Genomic DNA, 27399 nt, shown 5'->3' with positions numbered 1-27399 from the left:
TCCCCTCTCTCTCTCTCTCTCTTTCTCTCGCTCGCACGGTGTTGAAGCGGGACGAGGATAGGGAGAGCCTCACGCGAGTGTAGGGGTAGTTGCCCCTTAAGAGAGAGGGGTGAACCACCTAGAACGTGTACCAAAGATACCATCCCTTGTAGTAGGCAGGCGTAATAAGCGGCCGAAGTGGCCGGAAAAACGAGAGATCGCTTGGAGACCGATCTGGAAAAATCTTGAGAAGCCAGGTGAGCCCGTCCTTTCGCCTCCCCGCTCCGCTAAATAATAATAATAATAATAATAATAATAACGCGCCGTGTCGCCCTCTTTTCTTCTCCTCTCCCCCCTCCGCCTCAGCGGAGAACCACGAGCGACACGCACGCTTCTTCTCCTCTTCGCCTCGCCACGCCAATCCAAACGTAAAATTTTCTCTCGCTGACCGCACGTGCTTTTCGATATATATATATATATATGTATGTATGTGTGTATGTGTGTATATACATATATATATATATATATGGGAATTGGAGACGAACGATTCCTTCCGTTCGGGATACCACAGTTTTTCCCGCTCGTGCGTCTTCATCGATAAGCTGCACGCTGGCTTACCAGCCGATCGTGACGTCACACTTTTTTCTATGGTAACGGACAGATATATTTTCTTGCGTGCGAATGCTTCGACCAATGAGTCACTGGCTTCAATGGCGTACTTCCTCGGCCGATTCGTATTATGCCTCGTTCGATCGACGAATAGAAAACCGTCGGTTAAAAATATCCTTCATAATATATGTTCGTTGTAATTATTCTTTTCGGTACACGCATGTTCGATCGAGATAACGAGGGATGGCTGGTTCGTCACAAATATATATTATTTGCGTCATTGTGCAAACGGAAGGATCCTCTCTCCTTGTAAACGTCTTGTATTTACAAAAATAGTTAAAGAGAGCGAGAAAGGGGGAGGAAGAGAGAGGTTATCGAAGGGAGGATAAAAAGATAGCAGCGAACTGGTCACCGGTACCATCTCACGGCCGCCCTCGGGCAGAAACTTTTCGATCCTCTGCGTGCTCGGTGAATGCGCCGCAGTACGCATGCTCCGCTCTTCCGTACTGGCAGACTCGTGTGCGAAGATGGGTTACCACCAGGCACATCAAGTCCCGATTACGGTTTCTGGCGACACAATATACATTCCCATGCTCGTGAAATTATTATGACGACAAGGCGGAACGTAATTTCGCTTTCGTTTCGATCGATGGAAACTTGGATCAAGGGAAACACATTTTTTTGCGTTATTAGTCGAAATATTGATTCGAATATATGTAGTATATATATATATACACTTTTTCGAACGATTCAAGAACGAACATTTTATAAGAATATATATTTCGATACGAATTCTCACTTGATTGGTTCTCCTTTTGAAATAACAAGTATAAAAGTAAATTAATAACTTATAAATAATTAATTAAAGTGTATAACTTGCATATACTATACTTGAACGAAGGAAAGAAAGAAAGAAAAAAAAGAGGAAAATTATAAAAAGAACGATTACACGTAACAACATGGTGATAGAATTGATTTTCATACGTTAAACGCGTCGAATCGAGAACGCAGCCGCGGCTAGAGAAGCAGAACGGCGACGAAGGTTACAGTGGCGACGTTTGAACGGCGCAGCCTATCACGGAATATTTCCGTTTCTAGCAGATAACGGTTGGGACAGATTAAAAAAGAAAAGGCGGTTGAGATCGAAAAGAAGGCCGGTAGTTCGCCGGTTTTGTGTGGGCAATCTTACGACCGAGGCCGTAGAAACCTCGACCGTCCTACGAAAAGAAGGTATTTTTCGACCTGTATCTACGAGTTGTGTCGTGTTGAAACGGCGAAAGAGAGCCCCGCAGCTGCGCATCCTTCTTGGTCGTTCTCCAGGCGGCCGTGTCTGGTGGCCCCAGAGTTGGAGACGCCTCGGCTTATTTCCCTCCTGTGCCAGCTGTGCGAAGCGCCCGCACACAGCCTGCCCCGCTAAGACGAGGCCGTCGACGTGACGAGGATGGACAAAGACGAGGATAGACGTATCGGGTTCTAACGTCGAACGGAGAGAGAGGGAGAGAGAGAGGGAGAGAGAGAGAGAGGGAACGACCGTTCTAGCCTACCGACAGAGAACGAAAAGCGAAACGTGCTCTAGTAGCCGAAACGGAGAGAAAGACGAATAGCTGTGTGTCGCGATGGAGAGGAAGGAGACGCGCGGCTATTTCTCTCTTTCTCTCTCTCTCTCTTTCCCTTCTCCCCTTTCTTCCTTCCTCGCTCTACCTACGTTGGATCAAGAAAGAAGAGGAGACTTGGACAATGAGGGAGAAGGAGAAAGGTTACCCTCGATCGTTTGATGGTGGGGTCAGGTTGCCACGGAGGTTCGGAGGGGAGAGTGAGACCACCGGAAATCGGTCTGTCCTTATTTGAGAGACCGCGTGAACCACACGGAGGTCTGGGCTTTCGTGCCTGCTTCCACTCTTTTCGATGGCTTCTCTCTTCGATGGCTCCACGCGGTCGAAACAGCGAACAAGCAGACAGAACCACGCATCCAGGCAAAAACTTTTCGAGAGAAATCTTCTCGAAGATGTTGGTCCGTTGGAAACCGTTGAAAAGATCTGATATATAATATATATATATATATATATATATACTATCTATGGACGGATTGTTGTATTGATGGACGTTTTTCCGTGGATGCCAGTTTTTCGAGAAAATCGTTGAATCGTTGGAGGGGAGAAAGAGGTGTGTGAAACGTGGGGGAGATACCTCCTAACCAGCGCGTACGTCGCGCTGGTTATACGATATCGCAAAAGGGGGAAAAGATGCTCGTCGAGAAGCGATGGGAAGCGATGTAGCATTGCAGAGGAACGTTTGTCTTGGAACTGGAGCATCTCTATACCACGTCGGCTTGTCGAAGACCTTCTCTGATATCGATGACGATACGGCAGATTATTTTTACTGCGTGCTAAAAATAACAAGGAATAACTTTTGATTTTTTTTTTTTTTTTTTCCATCGTCGTAGATTCGTAAACGAAATCACCTTATCTTTATTACCATTAAACTTTCATAAAGATAAAATGAAGATGAAATCGAGAAATTCCAATAATATCGTTAGAATTAATAGCGAGAATAGAGTTGAAAAAGGGGGTTTGGAAGGAAGGAAGGAAGAAAAATTGGATCGATGCAAACACGTGATAACAAGTGTAAAATATTTACACTTGCATTTTATCTAACGAAGGTAAATCTCTGTCTATCGTCCAGAGAACGAACCAATAATATGACAATTCGAGACCATTAATCCAACGTATACGCAGAAGGGCGTTCATTATCTGGTACGCGTGTCTTCATTATCAAACCAAAATGGTTGATGTGGCGAACCGAGTATCGTTCGAAATAGATTGTTAATTCTCGCTCTTGAGGATCCTCCTCGAACTGGTTCTTTATCAGCGATGATTAATTCTACGTCGTGAAAATCTAGATTTCGCAACGTTGAAATGCAACTTTGAAGATTTTTTTCTTTCTTTCTTTCTTAATCGATTGATCGATATCTATCCTTGATTTTTTTTTTTTTTTCAATTTAATTAACAATTGCGGTAAGGTGGAAAATTATATTTTTTTTTTTTTGATCAATTTTTTCGATCTCTCGTCGGCTACGATTCTCGAGACTCATCCAATGGCATTTATTCGAACGCGTTCGTTCGTAAACGATACTAAAATAGGTATAACGACAACTATCTAAGTAATTTCCGGAGAAACGAAGCCTTGGAAGCGTTGGAAGGTGTTGCAGAGGCGAGGGATGTCGTGTGCCAACATCCCCCGGTGGTGATCCCTCGCTCAATGCCAGATCTCCTTCCCCTCCTTTTTTTTCCACCCGCTTTTTTTTCTCCAGAAGCTTGACCCTCCCACGATCCTCTTCGACATATAAATAATACATACATCTTCTCGAAACTGACCGAGAGAACGTTATTCCTCGGCCTTCTGCGTTTCCATTCTTCGTCGTGGCATTGGTCGATCGCGAAGGATCACGATCGATTCGGATGATTCGATAAAGGACACCGATCCATCCGTGTCCATCGTCGGAATTTTCTTGTATCCAGACAATTAACCGGACTTATTGATCGTGCAGTGCAATACAGTTTCGGTTCGGTTGCGATCGAACGGGGTCAAGTTCTCCTTCCTTTGTGCCACATAAGATGCCATGAGAACCTGATTAGCGGCAATAAAAGAGAAATAGCAGTATATTCACGCAACGAAATTCAATCGAAATGGAATGGAATACGATAGTAATTGATAGTAATTTTTGACGCGTCGAAAAAAAAAAAAAGAAATGTCGTCAAGACATTTTGGAGATTTGAAATGTATTTCGAAAGTAAGGAGGGTTTTTTTTAGTGATTTAGTACGAGTTTGTACGATGGACAATTCAATTTTTCATTTGTTGTCACGATTTTTATTTCTCGATTTACATTTCTGGTCACGGAAAATTAATGCATGGATTCTTTATTTTCCGTTACTTTCATTTTTGGCCACGAAATGGTATCTTCTACCTTATTGGTTTATTATTTTTAGTTTGTACGAATTTTCATTCATTCAATTTTTATAAAAATTCTTATTAAAATTACGAGCGTAAACTTTGCAGATATTATCGTGCATCCTTTATATTATCCTAATGTGCAACGTGTCCCGTAGAAACTTTATTTATATTTTTCGAAAAAGTTTACATTATCGCGAGCGTGACACTCGTACAATCGCGTACGATAACGTATGCAAAGAAACGATTACGCGTTTCGTAAAAGTCGGATGGATCGAAGATTCCGCGATCGAACTTATTCGTTTCGAGTATTTTTAGAGGCGCCCTCTTATATACGTTACGTTCCATCAAAGCTTTCTCGCAACGACGCGAAACACGTGTTATGCAATTTTCCTTGCTAGTTTCTCTAGCAAGGAAGTGTAACAATTCATCCAGTGCCAAAAAAGAAAACTTATATATATATATATAAGCTCTTTTCGGGATCGACGAAGACAAGATTTACGAAAAATTCTCTTAACGCGTGTTTGCTCGATGCACAATGGTCGTCTGAACATTGTGCATTCTTGCAGACAAAGCGAGAAGAAGCTGTTCACGGAGACGAAGAGAAAAAGAGCGCGTAACCTAACGCCCCTGTGAGGACCAGGTCGAGGAAGCGCAAGTTGGTCGAGGGATGGCGAGGAGAGAGAAAAAGAGAGAAAGGGAAAGAAGAGAGAGAGAAAGAGAGAGGAAATCGGTAGCAGTTGGCTATACCGGATAACAGAGGCAAGGAGGACCGCGTGGTTCGAGGGGTGGCGAACCCCTGAAGGACCCTAGTCGGTAGCGGTGACCTCCTCCCTCTTTTTCCCTGTCTCCCTGGTCTCTGTTCCTTTCCAACCCTGCCCCCTCCACGGTACTCGTCATCCCTGCCGCGACGGCACCGGAGCACGATCATTGGTTCACCGGTTTCACGCAGACACGAGGAGGCACACGCAGCTGCCACTGGCTGTCTCTTGTTCCACGGCCGGACCCGATCGGCCAGTCCGAAGGAGAAGCAGCGCGCGTGCAGTAGTTAGCACGTTGTCTGTCACCCGTGATATATACCTAACACGAGTTCTTTATTATATATACGATCGAAGTATACACGGTTCCATTTATTTTTCAACGTGCCATTATCCACGGGGGAAGGTTAGAACCATCCGTTTCCGTTCTTTCCGCTCGGTTACAAGAAGAGACGCGGTTGCCCCTTTGGTGTTTCCTCTCGTGGCTACCACGAGTCGTACTTACACAAGTTCGGCGATTTTCGTGTACGCTCGTCGACGATCGCCGTTGAGCCACCGTCATCCGTCGCCATCTTGACGGTCCGCCCACCAATCAACGTCACGATCACGTAGCGCTGATCGTCACGAACGGAGAAAGGTACACGAGGCGACACCTTTCGCCGGCAACGCGGACCCGTCTCTCCCACGTGTCGCGGAAAAAGACGTATGCGACACACACGTTTCCTCCCGATCGTCGTCTTGTTGCTGTTGCCCTTTCTCTAATTTACAACCCCCACCCTCGTGTAGTGGACGGTCGATTTATACCGTCGAGGCGCGCGACCGCGTGTGCGTGTGACGTTTTGAATTTGACTCGCGAGGAAGTGGTGGCGTCTATCGGGAGGAGGCCTACGCACACATCGTTTTTCGGTACTCCGCCGTCTCTACTCCCTTTCCCCCTCCACGCTTCTCGCGTCTGCTTGTCTCTTTCGCTCTTTGCTCCCTGTGGCCCCCTTCTACGCCGCTGGCCACAGTTCGCAGGGCGTCGCACGCAGGGCGGTACCGATGCCCTTTCGACCTCCCGCGGTCATCCAGAGTACGCAAGAGTGCTTCCGTCGCGTGACTGTCTCGTTCTCGATTCTCACGTTCTAACCGCATCGTTGCGAGACGTTTATATGTTGAGCCTCTTCTGTTTGCAACGGTCGTCCTTTGGGAACGCGTTCGTTCTCCTTTCGTCGCAACGCGCGCACATACGTACATACATACACACACGCACGCACGCGTGTCGTGCGTCGTCTTGCATCGAAAAAAAAGATCGAGGGGGATCGGACCAGGGGAAGGGGATCATCGAACAATTTGAACATCTAAACATTTCCATTTTTGCCGCGCTTCCCTGTGTTGTGTGGGTCCGCGTACACCCACGTGCGTCTGTTTTGAGTATCCAAGTGTCACCGCTTCCTTGCAAATCAGCTCACCGACTCAACCGGCAAAACGCAGTCTAGTCACACGCGTTCTCTCACCAAAGCGAAACGAAAGGAACTCGTTGACGTCGTCAGAAACCTTGCCATTCATCGACCGATCGAGGATCGAGAAGGAAAATATACTGGAAATAGAAGGAGAAAAAAAGACAAAGATATCGCCGCGCACATTGGGAACATTATAGAAGAAGAAGAACTGTTTACCGACACGTACGTCAATCGGTAGAAACAAAGAGTCGCTAACCAAACGTTACCCAACGCTTACTTATCCAAAGATTACCAATTCTCGTGCTTCGTGTCAATTATGAACGACATTGGTGTGCAAATTGTGAAACTGTGAGGATAAATTCGCGAGGACAATGATAGAATTTCCACCGGTGTTTCATTGAAGATGTCATAGAGACTTTATCCGCGTGTTGGTTAAGTGTGCGTGAGCTCGTGTGCGTGAATAACCATTCGATACGAAGGAGACAACGGATTAAGAGGTTAGGATGCCGCAGTGCGCTGTGGCTACGTGCCGCAATAGTCATCGTCGGACCCGCGGCCGTCGTATCCGCTACCATCGATTCCCCCAGATACCGGAAGTACGCTCACGGTGGGTGCGCGCGTGCGGTCGCGTGCCCCTCTCGAATGGCGAGATACCGTTCAACATACAAACTGCACGTATATGCTCCCTCCACTTTACCAACGACTCTTACGAGAAGGATATGGAGCACCTTGTGCTCGGTCTTCCTGTGCGCAGTAGGCTGCGTCGTGGTGCTGTACCGACGATCGGCGTGCCGGTGAACGTGCAGCCGGTCACCAAGATGCTGGTCGAGGACGCGAAGCGCTCCCTCCTCAAGGTCACCCATGCTAAAATGTTAACCGACCAGAAAGTGATCGGCAACATCGGTTTGGCCGACAGTAAGTACCAGCACCATCAGCCGGCCACGGAAAGGCGGCAGCAGCAGCAGCACCAACAGCAGCACCACCAACACCAACACCAACACCAACAACGTGCCAAGAGTGGCAATCAAGTGTACCAGGAGCAAAAGATGGCGGGCATCGACGTACTGCTTGCCCTCGGACTCAAACCCGCGCCACGGTGAGTCGTTTTCACTCGGTCTCGACGATTACGTCCTCGATGAGGAATTCGAAGGACAAATCTGGTACCGGAAGTGATAACACATTCCCTTATCGCTTTAGATTATTTCCTTTTTTTTTTTTTTTTCTTTTCTTTTCTTTTTTGAAATTCTAATCGGAATTCAAACAATAATTTCTTAACCTGGAATTTCGGTTACCATCTTCCGATTCTTTTTGTAAATGTGTTCGAAATTAATCTTATCGATAAACACGTTAACGCGACAACGTGGATATTATAATATAAAGTCCGTTAATTATAATGTAAGCGCGCGCGGCAACCACGAAGACCTTCAGCGCGACCTCTTCTGGTAGAAACGACGCATTGATCCACAATCGCGGATCACTCGAAACTCTCGCCGTTTTCTCTCGGTATATGAGAGCAACAAGAAACTATACGTGTCATGGAGAAACTCGAGAATTTTAATTTTCACGATTTCTTCTCCGAACTTTAGCCTCACGCGAGTGAAGTGTATTCGAGACCGTGTGCATTATCTCGATCAAAAAAAAAAAAAAAAAAAAAAAAAAAAATAGTATATTTACATAGGATTAAATGGCGATATAATGGCGTTTCTTTTAATCATAGGATATTAATTTTTTTTTACACAATTTTTAGTTCACAGATTTGTTCAAGTCTTTCAATTTTATTTCAATTCTGAAAGATGATATTTAAGTTAATACCGCATAATGAGTAATAAGATAGTTATATAATTTTTTACGTGCACAAAATAGCTATTACATGATTACAGTTAGGAAGGTCTCGTTAATTTTTCTGCAGTAACGTGATTCAATCGTAAGCCTATTACTGCTAGGGAGTGCGATACATGGAATGGCTGAAAATTACGGTTCGCTTTCTATGAAATTATATCGGAGGAATTCAAAATTTTAGATAAATGAAATATAATTTATTTATCAAAAAATTATTGTATCTTGTAAATTAGAATTTCACGAACAATACGAAACAATAGAGAAATTTTAGAAAAATTAGAAGAATCTATGTGCGAACAAAATATAAACTATACGTATTATATTCGGGCATAAATGGCAAAATCTGCGTAGGTAAGCGAGAGACGAGCTGGAGAACAACGCGTCAAAGACACGAGGACATCTCTCTACGTAATATCATGGACTGCCATTCCGCATTGACCAATGAAATTTTACATCTTTATCTTTTCTCCGACGCACGTGCAGATAATGCAGATAATTCTTCAACATCTGTCTTCGTTTTAAGCTCTTCTTAGATATTTTACCCCTCCCAGTTTAATCACATTTTTACGCTATGATCCTTCTCGTTTTTTTTTTTCTTTTTTTTTTTTTTTTTTTTTTTTATATTGCATTCGGTCCATTTTGATAAAAATACTTTTATTATTTACAAGTCGATAATGCGTATCTGTCCGAATTTCATTTTACGCGTATTATTTTTTTTTTTTCTTCATAATATTTTTGCCACGTTGAAAAGATAAAAATCACATACAAAGTACTTTTTTTGATCTCAACATATTTTCACGCTTTCTTTTATTTAGAGAAAGAGGGAGGGTGGGAGGGGGAAGGGCGGAAGAAAAGGAGGGGCAGAGAGAGAGAGAGAGAGAGAGAGAGAGCTTGGCAGCTAATCTAAAAGTCGAAGAAGAAAAGAGCGAACTGAAAAAACAAAAGAACGATCGGCCTTATCGATGCTCAGAATCGTTATCTCTTCGGTTATGATCCAAAATAATGATACGTGTAGATATATCATAAATCTTGTCTACAATGTACGTTTCGTATCGCTCCTCTTATTCTCAACTTCGTTCACGATGCATATATCAATTGGTCTAGAAACCTATTCTTAAAAACTTATATATTGCTAGAAGAACTATGTACTTACTCTTCCCTCCCATATAAAATATCAGCTTATTTTTTTTTTCAATAGAATCTCATTGAAATTAATTTTCAAAATCGTTAATTCGTTCGATAACAAATCGATTTATTCGTTCGTAAGATAAACGTTTAATCAAACGTGTAATATAATTCGAATATATTTCCAATATTCGCAAATAAAAAAATATTAATCGACGTTATCGAAGAAAATTTCATAATTTCGTGGTTGATTGATATGAAAAAAACACAAATGGATTTTCGTATCGATCGATCTTTGTGAAAAAGTGAAAAGCATCGATGAAATTGCGCTTAATTACCGTTAAAAGTTTGGCCAGATGGAAAAAGCGAAAAAATGATCGGCGACAACCCGACCATCTTTGGTGCACAAACAGTCGATCAGGGTCGTCTCCGCGACGGCGATTTGACCTACGAGCGACCTCGGACCGAGAATCGACCGTCCTCCTTTCGTCATTCCACTTCGTGATATATTGTCGTTTCTCGTAGAATGCCGCGTGATCTTATGTGGAAAAAGGCGCAGAGAACCGGGCACAAGTTCGACGGCTATCCTCGTCGATTCGCCTGTATGCCCTTGAGCGTGCAAGATTTGCCTGAAGAGAACCATTTACATCATAGTCCTCCAACGGAACACACGTGACTGGTTTCGGGAATTCCAACGCGAGCCAAGCAAATTTTTATTACCGTCCATCCTCTTAAACACACCGTGTCCTCTCCCCTATCTTGAAATCGAGCATTGCATTTTGCAATTTCAAATTAAAAAAATGCTAAAATTAACGGTTTTAGGTCGCGATCGTTATCTATGCGCAAATATTTTTTTTCAGACGTTTTATTATCTTTCAGATGTAGCAAAACAGTTTCGTTATAGGACGATATGGCTTGGTCTACGCACATATATATGTATATTGTATACATTTTTTTTAGCGTCTCTGAAACGAAGCTTTTTTTTTTTTTTGCAATGGAATTTGAGATAATTTTTTTTTTTTGATTTGTGAAAATAACGATGACTCACGAATAATCTAAACAATGCAGAGTTGATTATTACAATAATTTTGCCAAGTGCAATAAGTTGCGTAATATTTTGAAAAACCGAACCGATTACTGACGGTATTATAGGTCGTTTTTTTTTTAAACCTATATCTATCGCTTTATCGTGCATTAACGATTATCATCTGAGACAAATGGGAGGCGACGATTCGAATTTTTTCCTCGTTTTTTATTTATTTATTATCGAAAACAGCAAGAAAAATATTATGGAAATTCAATGATATTGCCAACTATTGAACAATGACAGAACTTTGGACTAATCTAGACCTGACTTAATCTAATTCAACCTCTGACCGATGCAGCAACGTTCGAGAAAGGCCTTCGCGGTCAGGGACGAGACGACCGGCTCGTTTCTGGCAAATGCACCTAGCCTTGTCGATCGACTATCTCCTCCTGAAATTCGAACCGTTCTCTCGTTTTCGTATCACCGTCTCGCGGTAATACTGTTCAATGAATCGTTTCAGTTATTAAGAAAATTCAAAAAAAATTCATTCGTTCAACTTATCTATATTTATATATATATATATATATATTCGTCTTCCACTCGGTTATTTTTATATACATAACAATTGGATTCTATTTTAAAACAGTTTCAACAGGAAATTCAAAATAATTCTTTTATACTCGCTTTCTCATTTTTCCGAAAATAACGGCTCATTAGTCGCCGAGAGAAAGAAGAAGGATGTTCTTTTAAGGGCAATAATATGAGTTCCTTTTAAAGGGAAGGAGAGAGATTCAAGCTCGACTTGGTCCCAAGAAATGTTTCGCGCAACCTCGACGGACGCGCGTGGTTCACCAACGCGCTCGAGAACGTCCTTCGCGCTCAGGGACACCTCGAGCAGGCGAGAACGCTCCTCCGATCGTCTGCGTCCGCGAATTAGGTCGAGAGGAACGCGAGCGGGGCGGGAGAGCACGTTCTCTCGTAACCGTTCGATGTCAATAATAATAGCGCAAGTCTCACTGGTATAAAGATTTCCTTCTTTATTTTTTTTTTTCTTTTTTTTCTTTTTTTTTTTTACTCTTCTAGCATTTCGCGCGCCCTTGTTTATCTCTCGTATTTTCTCAACTATTAAAAAGTTTCGAGTTAATATTTGTCGATTTTAAAGGATCGTTTAAGCACTCGTAAAAATTCGTTTCACAATAAAGTTTACGATAGAGCAGATACAATGTTGATATCTTGAAATATTTCTTTGATTCAGTGATCTTTGATTTGATATTTTAAAATTCCGTTAAACAATTTCTCCTAATTGTTAAAGTTTCTAACGATCGAGAAAATAGATTAAACTTGAATTAATTTCTTTTTTTATTATTTTTTTTTATTTTACATTGATTCACTTGACTCGCAAAATATAGCGAGCAACGATCAGTTTGAAGAAAGATCGAAATTATTCTTTTCCTTCTTCATATTTTGCTCTCGTGAAATGCTCTCTTTCACGGTGTGCTCTAACGAGAAAAAAGAGTCTCCCTCGTAAGCATTCGATGTCAATAATAATAGCAACTTCGACGGTGCAGAGTTTCCTTCTTCGTATTCTTCCCCCACTTACATCGACAAAGTTGACCTTTCTGGCGTGACTTTCCGTAGATTGTATGTTGCTTATGTTGACCTATACTCTATCCTTATTGTTCCAATTTAACAAATTTTAAATATATTTATACCAATTTTAGATTAGATATCTTTTAAATTAACACATGAAGTTTTTATTTGTTATACATTATAATAAATTATCAAATTGAAATTAATACGATAATACATTACATTTTTAGTTAAAATGTTTTAACGAATATTTGATATTAGAATGATATTGCTTCCGATACGATCAAATTTTCATTTCATACATATTTCATCTATGTATACTTCCTTTCGTAAGAGCAGATTAACGAATCTACGTCATCTTCGATGATTTATTTCTTATTACATACATATAAAATTTGTTTATCGTATATACATCAACAACTGGAATTAATAATATCGTTATAATTACAGTTGATAAAAAACATAATTACAAGGAAGTTCTTCCATTATTTATTATTACACATAATATAATCTAGAAACTTCTTACCTAACGTGATACCAATATTATTTTATTATACTATTAAATAAGTGTTTAAATAATCATATTTATAAGTGATAGTATTACGAGTAATATTATTTTTTAATTTCGTAATTATTCTTTAAAATAGTGCAAAAGTGTAGGAAAAATTGTATTCCGAGTAGAAATATCGCGTTTTAATCGTACACGCGAACGACAATGTTTGAATAGGACTATAACAGCAACAACAACCTCGAATAAAACAGAGGAGGTAGTGTAGAGGACAGTAGGAGGAGACGGAGGACGAAAGCGCGCGCTCGCTCGCGAAGAAGAAGTAGGACGCCGCTGCAAGGTTCCCTGGCAAGCGCTTAACCTAACCTAACCTAGCCCAATCTAGGCGCGGACGCACACGCGCGCGCTTCTATCTACTTGCCCCCCTCAAGTCACCGCATTAACCGCGGCAACCCGACCTGCTGCACTCCGCTCTCTCTCTCTCCCTCATACCACCTCTTTTTCTCCTTCGTTATATCTGTACGTTTCTACAACGAACTGTCTTTGTCGTTTGGACTTCTATTCGTACCCGACGGTATTCGCGTTACTCGCGCCGACTTATAGTCGGTTAGACGTCCTTCGTCTAACCGTAAATGCGCGAAAACAGACTCCACGTTCGAGGAGTATGTATATACGCTAGTAGCGGTTCTCGCACGGTCATAGAACTTTTGTCCGTGAAACGTGGTAGTAGTGGCTTTAGAAGCTGCTTCGGCTCGGAGAAAGCGATGAAAAGGGTTACGCGGCTCCAGTTGCTGCTTTACCAATCGTGGTAATCGTGCTCTCGATTTTTGCCAGTTCCAAATTTCTTCCCTGTCGAAAGATTTTTCTCTTTCTTTTTTTTTTTTTTTTTTTTTTACGATAGACGAATGACCTTTCATGACCTTTACCGTTTTACCACCCGTTATAAAGAAATCATCGATGTGTTGCGACAGTGAGTGGCGAGTGGCGAGTGTCTCGAGCAAAGACGCGAAACACGGACAATTGGTTGCGATCGGGTCCGATCGACTACGTCCGGCTGTTTCCGGGGAAGAGGGGCCAGAGAAAGAAAGGATCGTCGTGACCGGCGAGCGGGAACGTTCGGTGAAAAGTGCAAGTGGAGTGTGAACGGTGCATGCGACGTGTGTTTATACCACTTAGTTCCTGTGTCAACGGATTCTAATAGCAATAGCTCGTTTTTTTTTTTTTTTTTTTTTGTTGCGAGTACATTGTTCGCTCGAAATCTCGTAAAGTTTCGGAGTCTCGATTTCGAGGGATCACTTTTGGGATCATGTAACAGTCTGCTACTCAAGTTTTGCGATACCCGCGTTTAACGTACGTAAATCAACGTTTCGTATGTACAAATTTAATTTATATGTTATTTATAAGTTAGGAGACACAAATTTTTGTGTCTTAATTCTTACGGTTTTCGTAAAGTTTGATGAAATATTCGTTCGAATCAATTCTAAAATTTTTAGAATCTTTATGCTTTTGTCTCGTGCTAGAAAAACAAATTATGAAACAATTGCAACACTATCGATTGTTTTCTTTTCTTCGAGATCCTAATTGTGAAAGTTGTTATCTCGTGACCGATATAGGAACCAGTTACATACAGCTCGTGTTTCATCTTGATTCATGACAGTGATTATCATACTGGTTTGAAGAAAATAGTTGGATGGAGTTGTTTAATGAAAATTTTGATCATGTTTTAACGCGTGTCACCGTTTTATTCCTGTGAAAAAGAGTGAAGTGACTATATTGCATACAGTTTCTTACATTTACTATATCCATTGTAAAATTGTGTATTTTGTTAAACTTTGAGTTTAACAAACGGCTTATGATTATATCAGTTTCAACATCGCGTAAAATTACGTAAAAAAGTTTCCTTAACCTCAATACTTTTGGTAAATCTGTAACATCGATAGTATTCTCTCTATAACCTCGATTACGTGATCGATATTAATCTCGTCATTATTCTTCTTTATACTTACTGTGTATAAAAAAAAAAAAAATGGACGAGAGAACGTAAACTGCCGATATTTTACGAGTTCATTACATTAAATTAACATTTAAATTAATCGGTCAGCTTGTATCAATATGGTTTTTATTTCTTGTTTCATAGCGATACAGCTTTTTCCCAGTTTTAATACTTGCTCATTCGTTTAGAATATTTCAATTACTACTGTTTACCGGCCGGTTTCACTTTCTCCTTTGCTTTCGCTATCGCTAGAACTAAACAATTCTATGCTCAATTGCTGTTTCACGAAGCCAAGGAAAGCGTGAAAAATATAACATCTCCGTGAAATACGAATCCCTCAATTAGCGCAGTATAATATAGTTTTTCTATTATCGTTTTAATTCGAATTCTCGACAATTGTTTAGAAAAATTTAAAATGTTATTCAAGATTATTCACGAAGTGTACTTAATGTTGGTAATCGTGATAGTAACGTTACGATTGTAATCATGACACGAAGTAAGTAAAGTGTAGAAGTTTTTCGATACGAATTGATTATGAATATTTGGAACTGAATTTTTTATTAAAATATTTTCCATAAGAAAAATTTCAAATGGAAATTATACGCCTCAATTCGAAGAAAGAATTAGAATACTCTTATTACATAAGTATTTTTGAAAAATTTCACACGAAATAAATTTATGCTTAATAACAGATCAATAATATTATTTATAGATGAGACACGATTTTATTAAATCCATCTATGAAATTTATGATATTCTTTTGAATAAGTTAATTGTTAAAATGGGTGTTATCTGATTATTGGCGGATCCACAAATGTTGAAAATGAAAGTCGACCAGTAACCACCTGTTACATTCTGCCTGAAGAAAAGAATACATGAGAAAACTTAACTAAGTCTAGATTGTACTTTAAACTTTTTAACGCATTGAAGTATAATTGTGTATAATATAACATTATTATTAGCCTTTTATAAAATCTGTCAAATGTATGATTGATGAAAAATTATCATTGGAATAATTATTCTTTTTTTTTTTTTTTAAAGAAAGATTAAACTTCTCTATTATCTATTCAATGATCGTGATTAAAAATTAAATTATTAAAATTAATTAATGATAATAATAATAATAATTATGCAAAATTAAAATCATTAAAATTATAAGATTGAACGTGTAATTATTTCTTGTTTAACAATTTAATTTAATTGATTTATACTTACTTTAAACAATATTTCATAATTTCATATTGTTACATAAACTTTGATCGTTTGAAAATTAATTTGCTCGTTTAAAAAACAGCGATAGAGTTATGATAGATTTTTATGATTTTTAAAAAATTTTTAATCATTTATATTTTTGTTTATTTTGTGCATGCATATAAATAATAAAATAATATCTCATTCGTACATTGATATAACGAAACATCGATCGATCGAATTAACACCGAGCAAACCGGAGCAAACGAATTGAAGTTAACAATAATATATTTATTTCGATTGAAAACTTCAAAGATTCAAAGAAGAGTTGGGAAGGGCTTTTCAGAATTGGTACCGCGAAACCTATATCCGCGTCTATAAAGTGCAGTGAACGCAAGCGGGTGCAACGAACTTCGTTTTCCCCCTCTTTTGTCCTCTCTTTCTACCGTCCTATCTTCCTCTCTCACGTGCAATTTCCCCCTCTGACGAACCTCTTCCCCTCTTACGAACGAGCACACAAGCACCGTGTCTCTCGTACTAAGCCCAGACACAGGCGTAGCCTCAAATTTTGGACGATTGTATTCGTCGTGTTTCATTATATATCCTACAAATGTTTACTTTTCATTCGATGATCTGATTTTCGCTTAGATTGTTAAATTAGAATTACCATAATTAATAGTCTTATTTTTTTGTCGTTTTAAACATTTTCTGTTTCACGATTGAAAATATTTGTTGCTCGATTTTTATTTTATTCGTTATTATAATTGTATGAAATCTTTGAAATTTTTTTTTTTTTTAATAACAAAATTTTATTATTAACTTCACTGCATATTGATAAAACTATTCCACTTTAAATTGAATTCAATACAAAATTGAAGCGTTTGTAAAGCGAAGTCGGTAGCACGAGTCGCTACTATGTCATTTTTATCTGCAATCTTCTATTGTTATGCACTGAGAAAGTTAAGAAAGAGATAAAATCATGTAACAAGAATACCTCGCTGAGAATAACTATGTATAAGTTAGTGAAGTTTATTAATCTTATATTAAATAATGAAAACAAGAAGGAGAATGTACTTATCCAGAAATGCTTAAACACGGATATTTTACATATAGCTAGAAATTATCCCCATAGATTTATGATCTGAAAAAAAAAAAAAATGTAAATCTTTAACCTAAATTTTTTCGCCCAGTGTTCTAATCTTTGTCACCGTGTTATTAAACTATTTACATGTCAATGAACATTTACAATAATAAATAACACGATACATATATATATATATACGATTTTCAAAGAAATTTAATCAATTTTGAAACTCTCAGACGATCTTTCTTTTTTTAAATCACATTATTTTATTTCGCAAATCGACTCGGCTATTGTAAATCATAGATACGCTCCTGTGGAGAAGCGATCTCTCTTGGAAGTAGGCAGTGGAGCGCATGGGAGGCGCGAAAGCGTTAACCCCACCGTGTGGTCACCTTCTATTCTAGTGCGCGTGTAAGCGTGTGCCTCTTGCTGAGGGTAAACGCAGAACGGCCATGCACGCGTTGCGAAGACCACCGTGGGTCATCTTCGTCGTGGGAGCAACCAACCCCACTTTCGAGGCACTCATCCGCGTCCAAATATCGATCGAAGGCGCAGAATTATATTTCAGATAGATTTTTCTTATTAGATTTCTTTTATCGCGATTTATCGTGATATAACAAATTAAATTTTGTCCGATTCGAAATTATTTTTATCTCTAGCTTTGGATAATATTCTTCTTTTTTTTTTTCTTCTTGATTTGGAAAAATTTTCGAAATAGATTTTTTTTGCTGCATCTCTTTCGAACATTGTACATTAAAGATAAGACAGATAAGATTATTGGGATTTTACGACAATTTGGATTTTTTTAATCGCAGTTTTGTTTTCAATGCTCGATAATGTAGATTGGTGGATGCTTTCCGTTGAACATTCTTCTCTGGACTCTCGGTGACTATTTTCTATGCAAGGCCAAAGTAAACTTTATAAAACAGACGAGTTATCGGTTTATCAATGTCATCATTGTAAAACGGATGTGTTTTCAATCTAATCTTTGAATAAACAATGATCAATATCTTGATTTTATTTTTCAATAAATTTCAAACTAGATACACGTAATTTGATCACACTTAAGAAGAAAATAAAAACTTTGTTTCAAAATACACTTATCATATTTATTAATTACAATCATTTGAACTAAAAAAAGAAAAAAACAAGTTTAAAAAAAAGCATAAAAGTGTATTATATATATATATATATATTAAGTTTATACGCAAGGCCAGCGACATAAAATATTCGAAGGACGCATAGAAAATGCTTATTCATGGAAGAAAACATTTGTTTACAGTTTGAACAAGATGCACGCAATGGAAGGTGCGGCTGGAAATGGGAAGAAGGTGGACTCGGCCGAGAAGACAAGGGATGATGAATCGTCAAGAGCTTCGCCGAAAGTTCCTCAGAATCAGCAAAATGGCGCAGCTCTTCCAGAAGAAACTGCCGCCGCCCCGACCACCATCGAGTGTCTTCGATCCGCGTCGATCAAGAAGGAACCTCTCTGTGATTCGGAACCGGAAGCGGCGAGCAAAAGCTTGTCCTCGGCGAAAACGGTGCAACAAAAACCTGCGGAATCACGTTGCGCAAAGACGAAAACGGAAGGTAGCAGGAAACGAAAATCAACGGATGGACAATTGTCATCAAATGGAAATTCTACCTCGAAGAAATTGTGTATGGAACAGAGGGAACAATACATTTCTTCCCTTGTCGGCTGTGAGAAAGTTACCGCGGAGGAACTTGCTGCGAGGGCTGATCAACTTCGAGCTGAAGTCCAAGTAAATATTATTATCTTTCTTTCTAGATTAATATAATATAAGTATCAGTGAGATAAAAGTAGAGCTGAGAGATGTACATGGAAAATATATTAGATAATTTAAATTTACAAACATTGAAGAATTGATCCTTTTTTTTTTCTTCAGGCCCTGGACGAGTTAGCACGTGCCAAAGAAATGGAATGGAACGAGATTTTGAGTATGAGAAAGTTGAAGGAAGAAGCGTACCTGAGAATTGAGAGACGGAGACAAGTTATGGGATTTATGGAGGGTAACGGGCAACTAGCAGATACATTGCCACCGGCAAGTTTAGCGCTAGGTCCTGAATGGGAAAGTAGTGGTAATACTACTCCTGTATCCAAAGAAAAATTGAGCTTCGGTTCTAAGGAAGATCTGCCGGAAGAAAGCTCTCAAGATTCGCCTGCTTTTAAAAAGGAAAAAATTACAAAACAAAATACACAACAAACGACACCACCCAAGCAAGGAGGAGAAAATGGCCGAAAACAGACGGAAGCACTTAGTCCAGAGAATAGACAAATCGGCGAAGGTCGTCAAGGTGCCATTGTCGATGTTAGGTCTATCATTGCTGATTATAGATTGAGGCATCCCGAAACTGTACCACGCAGGTAAGAATAAATTAATGGAGTATATTGTTTATAATTTTTATTATCAAAAAAAAAAATGTAATGTTTTAAATATTCTTAAATTTCAAAATAATTTTTGAATAATTTGATTCTGAATACAACTATTTTGTAAAATTACGTTTTATTATTGTAGGGGTCGAAGAATGAGAAATTCGGTAAATGTTGGTCTTGGAGCTGGTGGAGCCATGGTCGAGACAGGACATAATGTGGATTCAAGGCCATCTAGTACAGACTCTTGTAAAAGTACTTCAAACACGGTTGATCCTAATAATTCTATGAGCTTTAAAGATGTACTTGTGCAGTTTGCCAAATTAAGTCAACAACAAGGTATGCAAAACTTATTTTAAAAAATTATTTTTAAAATTTGTGACGATTTATGTACTTTGAATATTTAAAATGATAATTTAATTTAATATCAGATGTATTTTAATAAGTTATTAAAAAAATTAATAAAGAAAAACATTGATATTTTTATACTTGTAAATGGGAAAAAATATTACTTTTATATAAAACTAATTTTTAAATATTAAACGGATTTAATATTTTAAATATAACTATTATATTTTATAAACTATTATAGGTGAACCAGTAAAAACACCTCAAAATTATCCGGATGTGACGCTTCACCCTGTTGCACCATCTCCGGCACCACAAAATACTCCACCACAACAGAGTGGTTCGTTGCTTCATGGAATTCTCACGAAATCACAATCTCCAAGACCTACTACTTTTTCACCTACTTTAGCTAGATTACTCACCGCACCTGAAAGAGAAAGGAATGCACCAACAGCCGCGTCCATACCACAGCAAAGTGCAGCAACCCAGCACCTTTTGCAGACATATCAAGGCTCTAATCCGGTTTCTATCAGTGACCTCCTATCTTCTTCCAAGGTATCTTATTTTTTTCGTAAATCAAACATTTATTTATATAAAATATTATATAAAGATAATAATATATTATTTATTTTTATATTTTTTAGGCTCGAACTGAAATAACAATAACACCAGTCATTAACACTCCAGTTCAATCTCATGTGGTAAGTGATATGTGTATGATATTATAATATTTAATGATTGTAATTTATTGAGAAATTTTTTTTATTAAATAATTAAACTTAAATAAAAGAATATACGTATTTTTAACTATTGTTTTTATAGGATGATGTTGAAGAAGAATCAGCAGTAATTGAAGATAGAGAGACTCGCATTTCTTCAGGAGGTAGGGATGCTAGAGAAGATAGAGATAGTCCGCCACGATGCCAAGGATGTCATGAGCGCGTAGCACAATTTGTATGTGCTGGCTGTGGCCATCAGTGGTATTGTAGTCGCGAATGTCAAGTAAGATTAAAAATTTAATTTTTATGATATTATATTAAAAAATATGGTGCGTAAAATATAATGATTATATAAAATAATTTTTAGGTTGCTGCGTGGGATGAACACTCAGAAGTGTGTTCTGGTTAAAGAACGAGTACATGTTTATTTAAAGCTCGTACTCGTGGTATCAGGTTAAATCTTTCAACCTTTCAACTGAGAATAAATCTAGTCAAAAAAGAACAGCCAAGAATAATAATGCGTTTTGGATACGAAACGAAAAAAGGGAGAAATATTAAGAGAGCAGTGTATATTTTTAAGGATCTTCAAATATGTTTAATCTGTAAAAAATAAGTTTTATTTCATAAAAAACAAGAACCGCTAAATTAATAGCGCTTCTTATGAGAGATGAGTATTTACGATGAAAATAAAAACATGAGACTTCAGGCACTTTGACAAAAAAAGATTAGAATTCGAGTTGAAACGATCGTTGCTTCATTGTATCGCCGCGTTGCTTTTATTCGTATAAGAACTGAACGATCGTGAGTCTTTATTGAGACAATTAGAGAGTATTAACCCTGCTGAAATTAAGCATTTAATATCTTCCAAAGGACAAACTCTTTGAGGAATTCCTAATATAATAGGAATTCATGATATAAACATTCGTAACAATTTCGTGTATCACTTTTTTTTTTTTTTAGATTTTGATCAATGCATGACATACAATGTACGTGCTAGTTGAAAATTTCAAATTTTTCCAAACAAGTAAAAGAAAACAAGCCATAAATAGCTAGTATATGCGCTTGTAATGAAGAACAAAGCACAAAACTGTGTCTCGTGATGCTGTACATAATTTTATACGTATTAGCAGGGTTCTTCAGCGTCAAATTTTAAAAGATTGATTATCCGTGTGCCATGCGTAAGATTCGTTTCATGGTCAGCTTTCTGTGTGAAACAAATTTAAATTGTAGATTATTCTAGTGTTTTTATAATATTATCATTTTTTTCATTTCTCTTTTTTTTTTTTTTTTTTTTTTTCGTTTTTTGTAACTAAGTCTTATTACTAAGTTACATTAAAATATCGCATTTGATGACCAAAATGCGAAATACACACGGACGTTTCAGCCTTCATATATGTTTTGTCGTTCATTTAAGCACGTACAATGCGTATCAAATACCATATTTTATACCACGTTTGTTACCAACGTATAAATTTAGATTTAACAAAATATTAGTCTTAGTAGTAGGTTTAAGATTACTTCTTTTTTCCCTCTCCCCTTCTTTCGCAACTTGTTCGTTGGTAACATATTTGACACGTTTTGAATTCATTTCTCTTTTTTTTTTCTTTTTTTTTTTTTTTTTTTAAATTAGCATGTTACCTAAACGACAATTGTCCCAGACATAATCTGTAGTCCAAAGTTCCTACAGGTACACGCAACATTATATATATTTTTCCCAATTATGAAGCAAACCAAAATAAAGTTTTTAATCGTATTTTCATGAATTTTTACTGTTTCTATAACCAATTGCATGTTAAATATTTACTATATAATACTATATAATATTGTTATTTCTCTTAAATAAAAATAATAATATTGATTTCAATATTTTTTTATCATACTTGTAACTTTTACAATCTTAATTTTTATAACTTAATATTTTCTTCATTCTATCATTATTTATATTTTTATTCTTCAATATTAAAAATTTTGTAGTGTCATTTTAATTTTTATAATATATTTTATGTAATTCATTCATTTATATATAGATGTTTCATACAAACTGAATAATATTCATACAATATAAGTAATAATAAATTATATAAACAAGTACAATTGAAGTGTATAAATTATTATAAAATATTATATATTTATATATATTATTAGAAAATATTAATATTAATATAAAATATTGCATTCGATAATTGTTACTACAAGTTACTAAAAAACTAATGAGTAGAATGGTGGCACTGCTATAACTTATTATTGTCAGGAAGATATTGCGCGGTAAATCACAAATTTTTATATAGGAAATTTTTGATTGAAAAAATGACATTTCCACAAGCTCATCAAGTTGAATTGATAGCATTAGCTGAATTAGCAGGAATTTCAGCAGTTCCAGGGGTTTATCGGTAATAATTTCCAAAATATATAAATATAACCTATACCACTGTATGTAAAAGCTTTATTGAGATAACCTTACATATTATATACATGTTTTAATATTTCATAATAAATACGATAATTATTTATTTAAACATGATGAAAGTAAATTTTTATGTTATAAATTTATATAAAAAAATTAATATCAAAACTTATATAATTTTAAAAAATTATTCTTTTAGTATCATACTGGAACTCTTAGCACTTCAAATATCACCAGAGGATATATATATTCTTTTGAAACAAATATGTTCACAATCAACAGAAAATCAAGCTAGTGATAATCCTGAAGAAGTATAACATGTTAATTATATCGAATTAATATATATATTTGTATATTGTTTTTTTTTATTATTTAAATCAATAAATTAAAATTTAAATTATAAATGAATTGATTTATAGAGAATTATAAGATGAATTAAAAATTATAATTTAATTTTTCTAAAAATATTATAAATATTTGCTTCAGTAGCTAAAAATTATATATTTAAATTCTTTAACTATGCACTATAAAATATAAAAATATATTAAATATATTTAATTATTATTAAATATCATTAATATTAAATATTAATAAAATAAGTGTATATTATTTACTTAGATTATATTTAAAAACATTTTAAAACATTTTTTATTTTTTATTTAAAATAATCTATCCATTATGTTCCTATTATCCAATGCATTTTTATGTTAAATATATTTCTAAATTTTGATATATGTGTATATATGTTATATATATAACATTTATTTGATATATGTTATATATATAAGCATACAAAAAATGTTTAATTTTTCTTTTTCATGAAATGACATAAAGATCATATGAAAATCAAAATTTGTTTTTTTAAATAGAATCATATATTTTTTAATATATAAGTAATTATAATATTATTTTTTTATAAGAAAATACTTTTTTATAAAGAATAAAAAGATATATCATATTCATGAATTAAAAAATATATTTTTATTTAAAAAACAATTGATTTTTATAAAATCTTTACACATCACTTATGAAGAAACTATATCAGAATATGTCTTTCTTGAAATCATTCAACTTTTATTCAAAATATTTTTTAATATTATGAAAAACTAATGAGATATTTCAAATAATATTCTTTATATATTTTTAAATTTCTAATATTAAAAAAAATATTTATAAAAAAAAAATAGCATTTCTTATTAAGTAAAAAGTAAATATTACGAAAGATAAAATACTTATAGAAAAATACTTTACTAAATACTTTAAAAAAATTATAAAAATTCAAAATGTTAAAAAATAACAGCCGTAATAAAATATATTAGAGTGTCGCAAATGAAATACAAAAAATAGTAGGAGCAAGAATAATTAAAAAAAATAAAAATTGATCATCAATATCATTTCTTTGATGTCGAAAACATTTGTTTTTAAGAATTATTTTTTTATAAGCACTATTTTTTTTGTAAAAATGTTAGTCTTCAATTCTTACTCTATCTTATTCTATCTTTAAGATATTTTTGATATGCAAGAGATGGCACTGATAGTCAAATCATTTTCTTTATCTATATTATCATCATCTGCAGCATTCTAAAGATGGCGCTGATTTCCGAATTTTTATTCTATTTTTATTCTCCCACTATTTGATTTTCTTAGTTATCTTTTCTCAGATTAGAATATTTAAATGAAGTACTCGTTAAAATTTATATACTTAAGAGATGTTTTCGATATCTAATTAATTTTATTATCTTCTTTGTTTAACTTATTCACAAATTTTTGAATTGTTAAAAATAATTAATTCACTATAAAATATTTTTATTGAAATATATATTATTAAAACATTAATTATATTCATTATTTATATTCCTATGATAACATATTATTTATTTGTAAAAAATTTATATATTTAATACAATATGACAAGTTCAAAGGTATGCTTTCATTTTATGTTTTCATAAAATTTATAATGTATCTTTAATATACAATTTAAACAGATAAAAATATATAAATGAATTAATTTTCTTAAATTTCATCAATATTATATGTTATCAATATATAATAATTCATATATAATTCATATATATTTTTGTTTATTTTGCAGAAAAATAATAGTTGGTTATTGCCATCATTTGATTGTGAATCTATTAAAAAAACATCAAGCAAATGTATCATTTCAGAAGAATTAGAAACTAATGTTTCTCAAGTATCAAGTGATAATATAATTCTGAAAAAAAAAAATACTAAAAATTTATCTGCATTGTTGGAAGCTTGTGAACCACGATGTTCTACTGAATTAGTAGTTAGCAGACAAAAGAGACAAGAAATTTTAGATTGGTTACAATATAAAGTAAAAAAGGGCAAACCAGCTATTTTAGTTTTATCTGGTCCATCTGGTTGTGGGAAAACAGCAGCAATAAGAGTTCTTGCAAAAGAAAATGATTTTAATCTAATAGAATGGATTACTCCTATTGATCAAGTTATGGATGAAAATAGTAATTTCTTTTTTTTAAATTGAATTTAGCAAATTGAATATGTTTGTAGATTAATAATATTCAATGTAAAATAATGAAGTAACCATTAACTGATATTCAGACAGAATAATGAAACAAGGAGACAAATTTGAAGAATTTTTAATTAGAGCTACTCGATACAATTCAATTTTAAATAATTGTTCTAGTCGTTTACTTCTTGTAAAAGATTTTCCTAATGTTTTTTATGATGATAAAGAAAGCTTTTTTTCTCTTTTGGGGTAAGAAAAATTTTTTCTTTACTTTTCTGATAATCTTTATTAAAATGTAATTTTATATATATATATGCTAATTTTTAGAAGATATTTTGAGATTGGAAAAGAACCTATTGTCTTTGTAAGCACAGAAGCAGGAAATTCAAAATTGTTACAAATATTATTTTCTACCAATATAAGAGAAAAGTTTGGCATTGATATGATTAAGTAAGTTAATTAATTAAGTAAGATCTAATTATATATGCAAAATTTTTTGTTTTCTATTGAATTATATTTAGAAATATATATTTAGAAATATCATTTATTCTAGTATAAATTCTGTTACACAAGCTGCAATGAAAAATGCATTAAAAAGAACAGCTAATATTTTAAATTCAATTGCTGGACACATGTTACATGTCTCACAACATAAAGTTGATGAAATTTTATCAAATAATGTAGGAGATATTAGAAATGCATTATTAAATCTCATTTTTATTTCATTAAAAGGTACACGTAATAAATTAGAATAATATATTTAATTGTCAAATGATATCTTATTATTTTTCATTAGTACCTGAAGAACAAGAAAATAAATGTAATATTCGAGAAGAAACTTTAGGACTTCTTCATGGTGTTGGAAGAGTAATTAATCCAAAAAGTATGTAAAAATATATATTTTTTATATTTATTCAAAAGTTTCTAATTTTACATGAATTTATAGGAATTCAAACTGAAAATAATTGGAAATTTGTACATGATCCGGATGAAATAATAGCTTTCTTTCAATCACAAGCAACAATATTTTTAAATTTTTTACAAGAAAATTATTTAAATACTATGGGAGACATAGAGAAAGTGAATATTTGTACAAATATTTTAAGTTTAGCAAATATTTTAAATTCTGAATGGCGAGTACGTTTATTTTGATTATGTATAAAATATTAAATTATTTATATATTATGTATATAATATTTATATATCGAATTTTATATATTGTTTTATACATAATTAATTAATTTAAAATTATTATTGTAAAAATATTTCTATAAAAATATTAAATTATAAATATTTAAATTTTGAAAATATTAAAATTTTCAGGATTTTAATTTAGCTAAAATTGCTTTATCTTTTTGCGTTCGAGGTATAATGGTAACCAATGAAAAACCAATTTCTGGTTGGAATCCTGTACGAAAACCACCAAGTGATCAAATTAATGTGTTAGTACATAAATAAACTATTGCAATAATTGCAATAATTATTTATTTTATATGAATTATATTATACATATTTAATATTATTTATGTAGACAAAGATGTTTAGCAGCTGCCGAAATTCGATGGTATGAATCTATAATCAATAAGAAATCGAAAAATACAATGGAACCTCTTGTTACTCCTTCTGACATTGAAGATATTATTGAATAATATTTATGGAATTCAAGAAGATAATAAAAAATTTTTTTCATATATATTTACTTATTCTTTATTTTTTACTAGAATTATTAAATATAAAATATAATATCAGTAAAAAGTAGAATAACATAAATTCCATTAGGATTTTTTATAATTTTTGAAATGTTTGTATATATTGTTCAATAACATTATTATCTTGCTTAATATCATCATATATATATATATATATATATATATATATATATATATATATACATGTATGTAATAACGCAAAAAGAACGAATATTATTATGAATTGTATTAATAAGTATACT

At 34.8% G+C, this 27399-nt stretch overlaps 3 protein-coding genes across 6 annotated transcripts in view; all 3 read left to right on the top strand.

Moving 5' to 3' along the window:
* The window catches only part of LOC100866330 (uncharacterized), a 32062-nt gene extending 9756 nt beyond the window's left edge, over positions 1 to 22306 (top strand). For 2 of the 3 annotated variants that reach the window (XM_012494937.3, XM_003690883.4), the window contains exons 3-9: positions 18377 to 18857; positions 19002 to 19480; positions 19632 to 19825; positions 20079 to 20389; positions 20479 to 20535; positions 20657 to 20836; positions 20921 to 22306. In XM_012494937.3, coding sequence (XP_012350391.2) covers positions 18377 to 18857; positions 19002 to 19480; positions 19632 to 19825; positions 20079 to 20389; positions 20479 to 20535; positions 20657 to 20836; positions 20921 to 20962 — 1744 coding nt within the window. In that variant the 3' untranslated portion in view covers positions 20963 to 22306. Of the gene's footprint in view, positions 1 to 7160; positions 7834 to 18376; positions 18858 to 19001; positions 19481 to 19631; positions 19826 to 20078; positions 20390 to 20478; positions 20536 to 20656; positions 20837 to 20920 lie in introns of those variants that run through there. The other variant, XM_012494938.3, reaches the window with a different exon arrangement.
* Positions 22307 to 22545: 239 nt separating this feature from the next.
* On the top strand, positions 22546 to 23601 carry LOC100866211 (uncharacterized). The gene is made up of 2 exons (XM_003690882.4): positions 22546 to 22943; positions 23157 to 23601. The coding sequence occupies exons 1-2, from the start codon at positions 22861 to 22863 to the stop codon at positions 23272 to 23274; spliced, it is 201 nt and encodes a 66-aa protein (XP_003690930.1). The 5' UTR covers positions 22546 to 22860; the 3' UTR covers positions 23275 to 23601.
* An 855-nt stretch (positions 23602 to 24456) lies between these two features.
* Rad17 (Rad17 checkpoint clamp loader component) lies at positions 24457 to 27143 on the top strand. Of its 2 annotated transcripts, none has more exons than XM_086908200.1 (9): positions 24457 to 24879; positions 25050 to 25440; positions 25541 to 25697; positions 25776 to 25898; positions 25984 to 26180; positions 26245 to 26331; positions 26395 to 26585; positions 26772 to 26890; positions 26980 to 27143. In XM_086908200.1, exons 1-9 carry the CDS (start codon positions 24865 to 24867, stop codon positions 27095 to 27097), a joined length of 1398 nt encoding a protein of 465 aa, XP_086764326.1. In that variant the 5' UTR covers positions 24457 to 24864; the 3' UTR covers positions 27098 to 27143. The 2 variants fall into 2 exon arrangements, with proteins under 2 accessions (XP_086764326.1, XP_012350399.3); XM_012494945.3 differs by having other exon boundaries at positions 24475 to 24879; positions 26002 to 26180.
* The last annotated feature ends 256 nt before the right edge of the window (positions 27144 to 27399 follow it).

This window comes from Apis florea, unplaced genomic scaffold (assembly GCF_048593485.1).
Source record: "Apis florea isolate Af1SG1 unplaced genomic scaffold, ASM4859348v1 contig_3068_pilon, whole genome shotgun sequence".
Classification (NCBI taxonomy): domain Eukaryota; kingdom Metazoa; phylum Arthropoda; class Insecta; order Hymenoptera; family Apidae; genus Apis; species Apis florea.
The sequence above is the reverse complement of the archived record's forward strand: the minus strand, read 5'-3'. Positions and strand labels throughout refer to the sequence as shown.

What these genes read in the sequence shown, in the direction of transcription:
- LOC100866211 (XM_003690882.4), top strand. Translation starts at nt 22,861, where the DNA reads ATGACATTTCCACAAGCTCATCAAGTTGAATTGATAGCATTAGCTGAA. An exon ending in GCAGTTCCAGGGGTTTATCG is followed by an intron (nt 22,944 to 23,156) that starts GTAATAATTTCC and finishes TTATTCTTTTAG; the next exon opens with TATCATACTGGAACTCTTAG.
- Rad17 (XM_086908200.1), top strand. An exon ending in TCAAGTTATGGATGAAAATA is followed by an intron (nt 25,441 to 25,540) that starts GTAATTTCTTTT and finishes ACTGATATTCAG; the next exon opens with ACAGAATAATGAAACAAGGA. An exon ending in AAGAGTAATTAATCCAAAAA is followed by an intron (nt 26,332 to 26,394) that starts GTATGTAAAAAT and finishes ATGAATTTATAG; the next exon opens with GAATTCAAACTGAAAATAAT.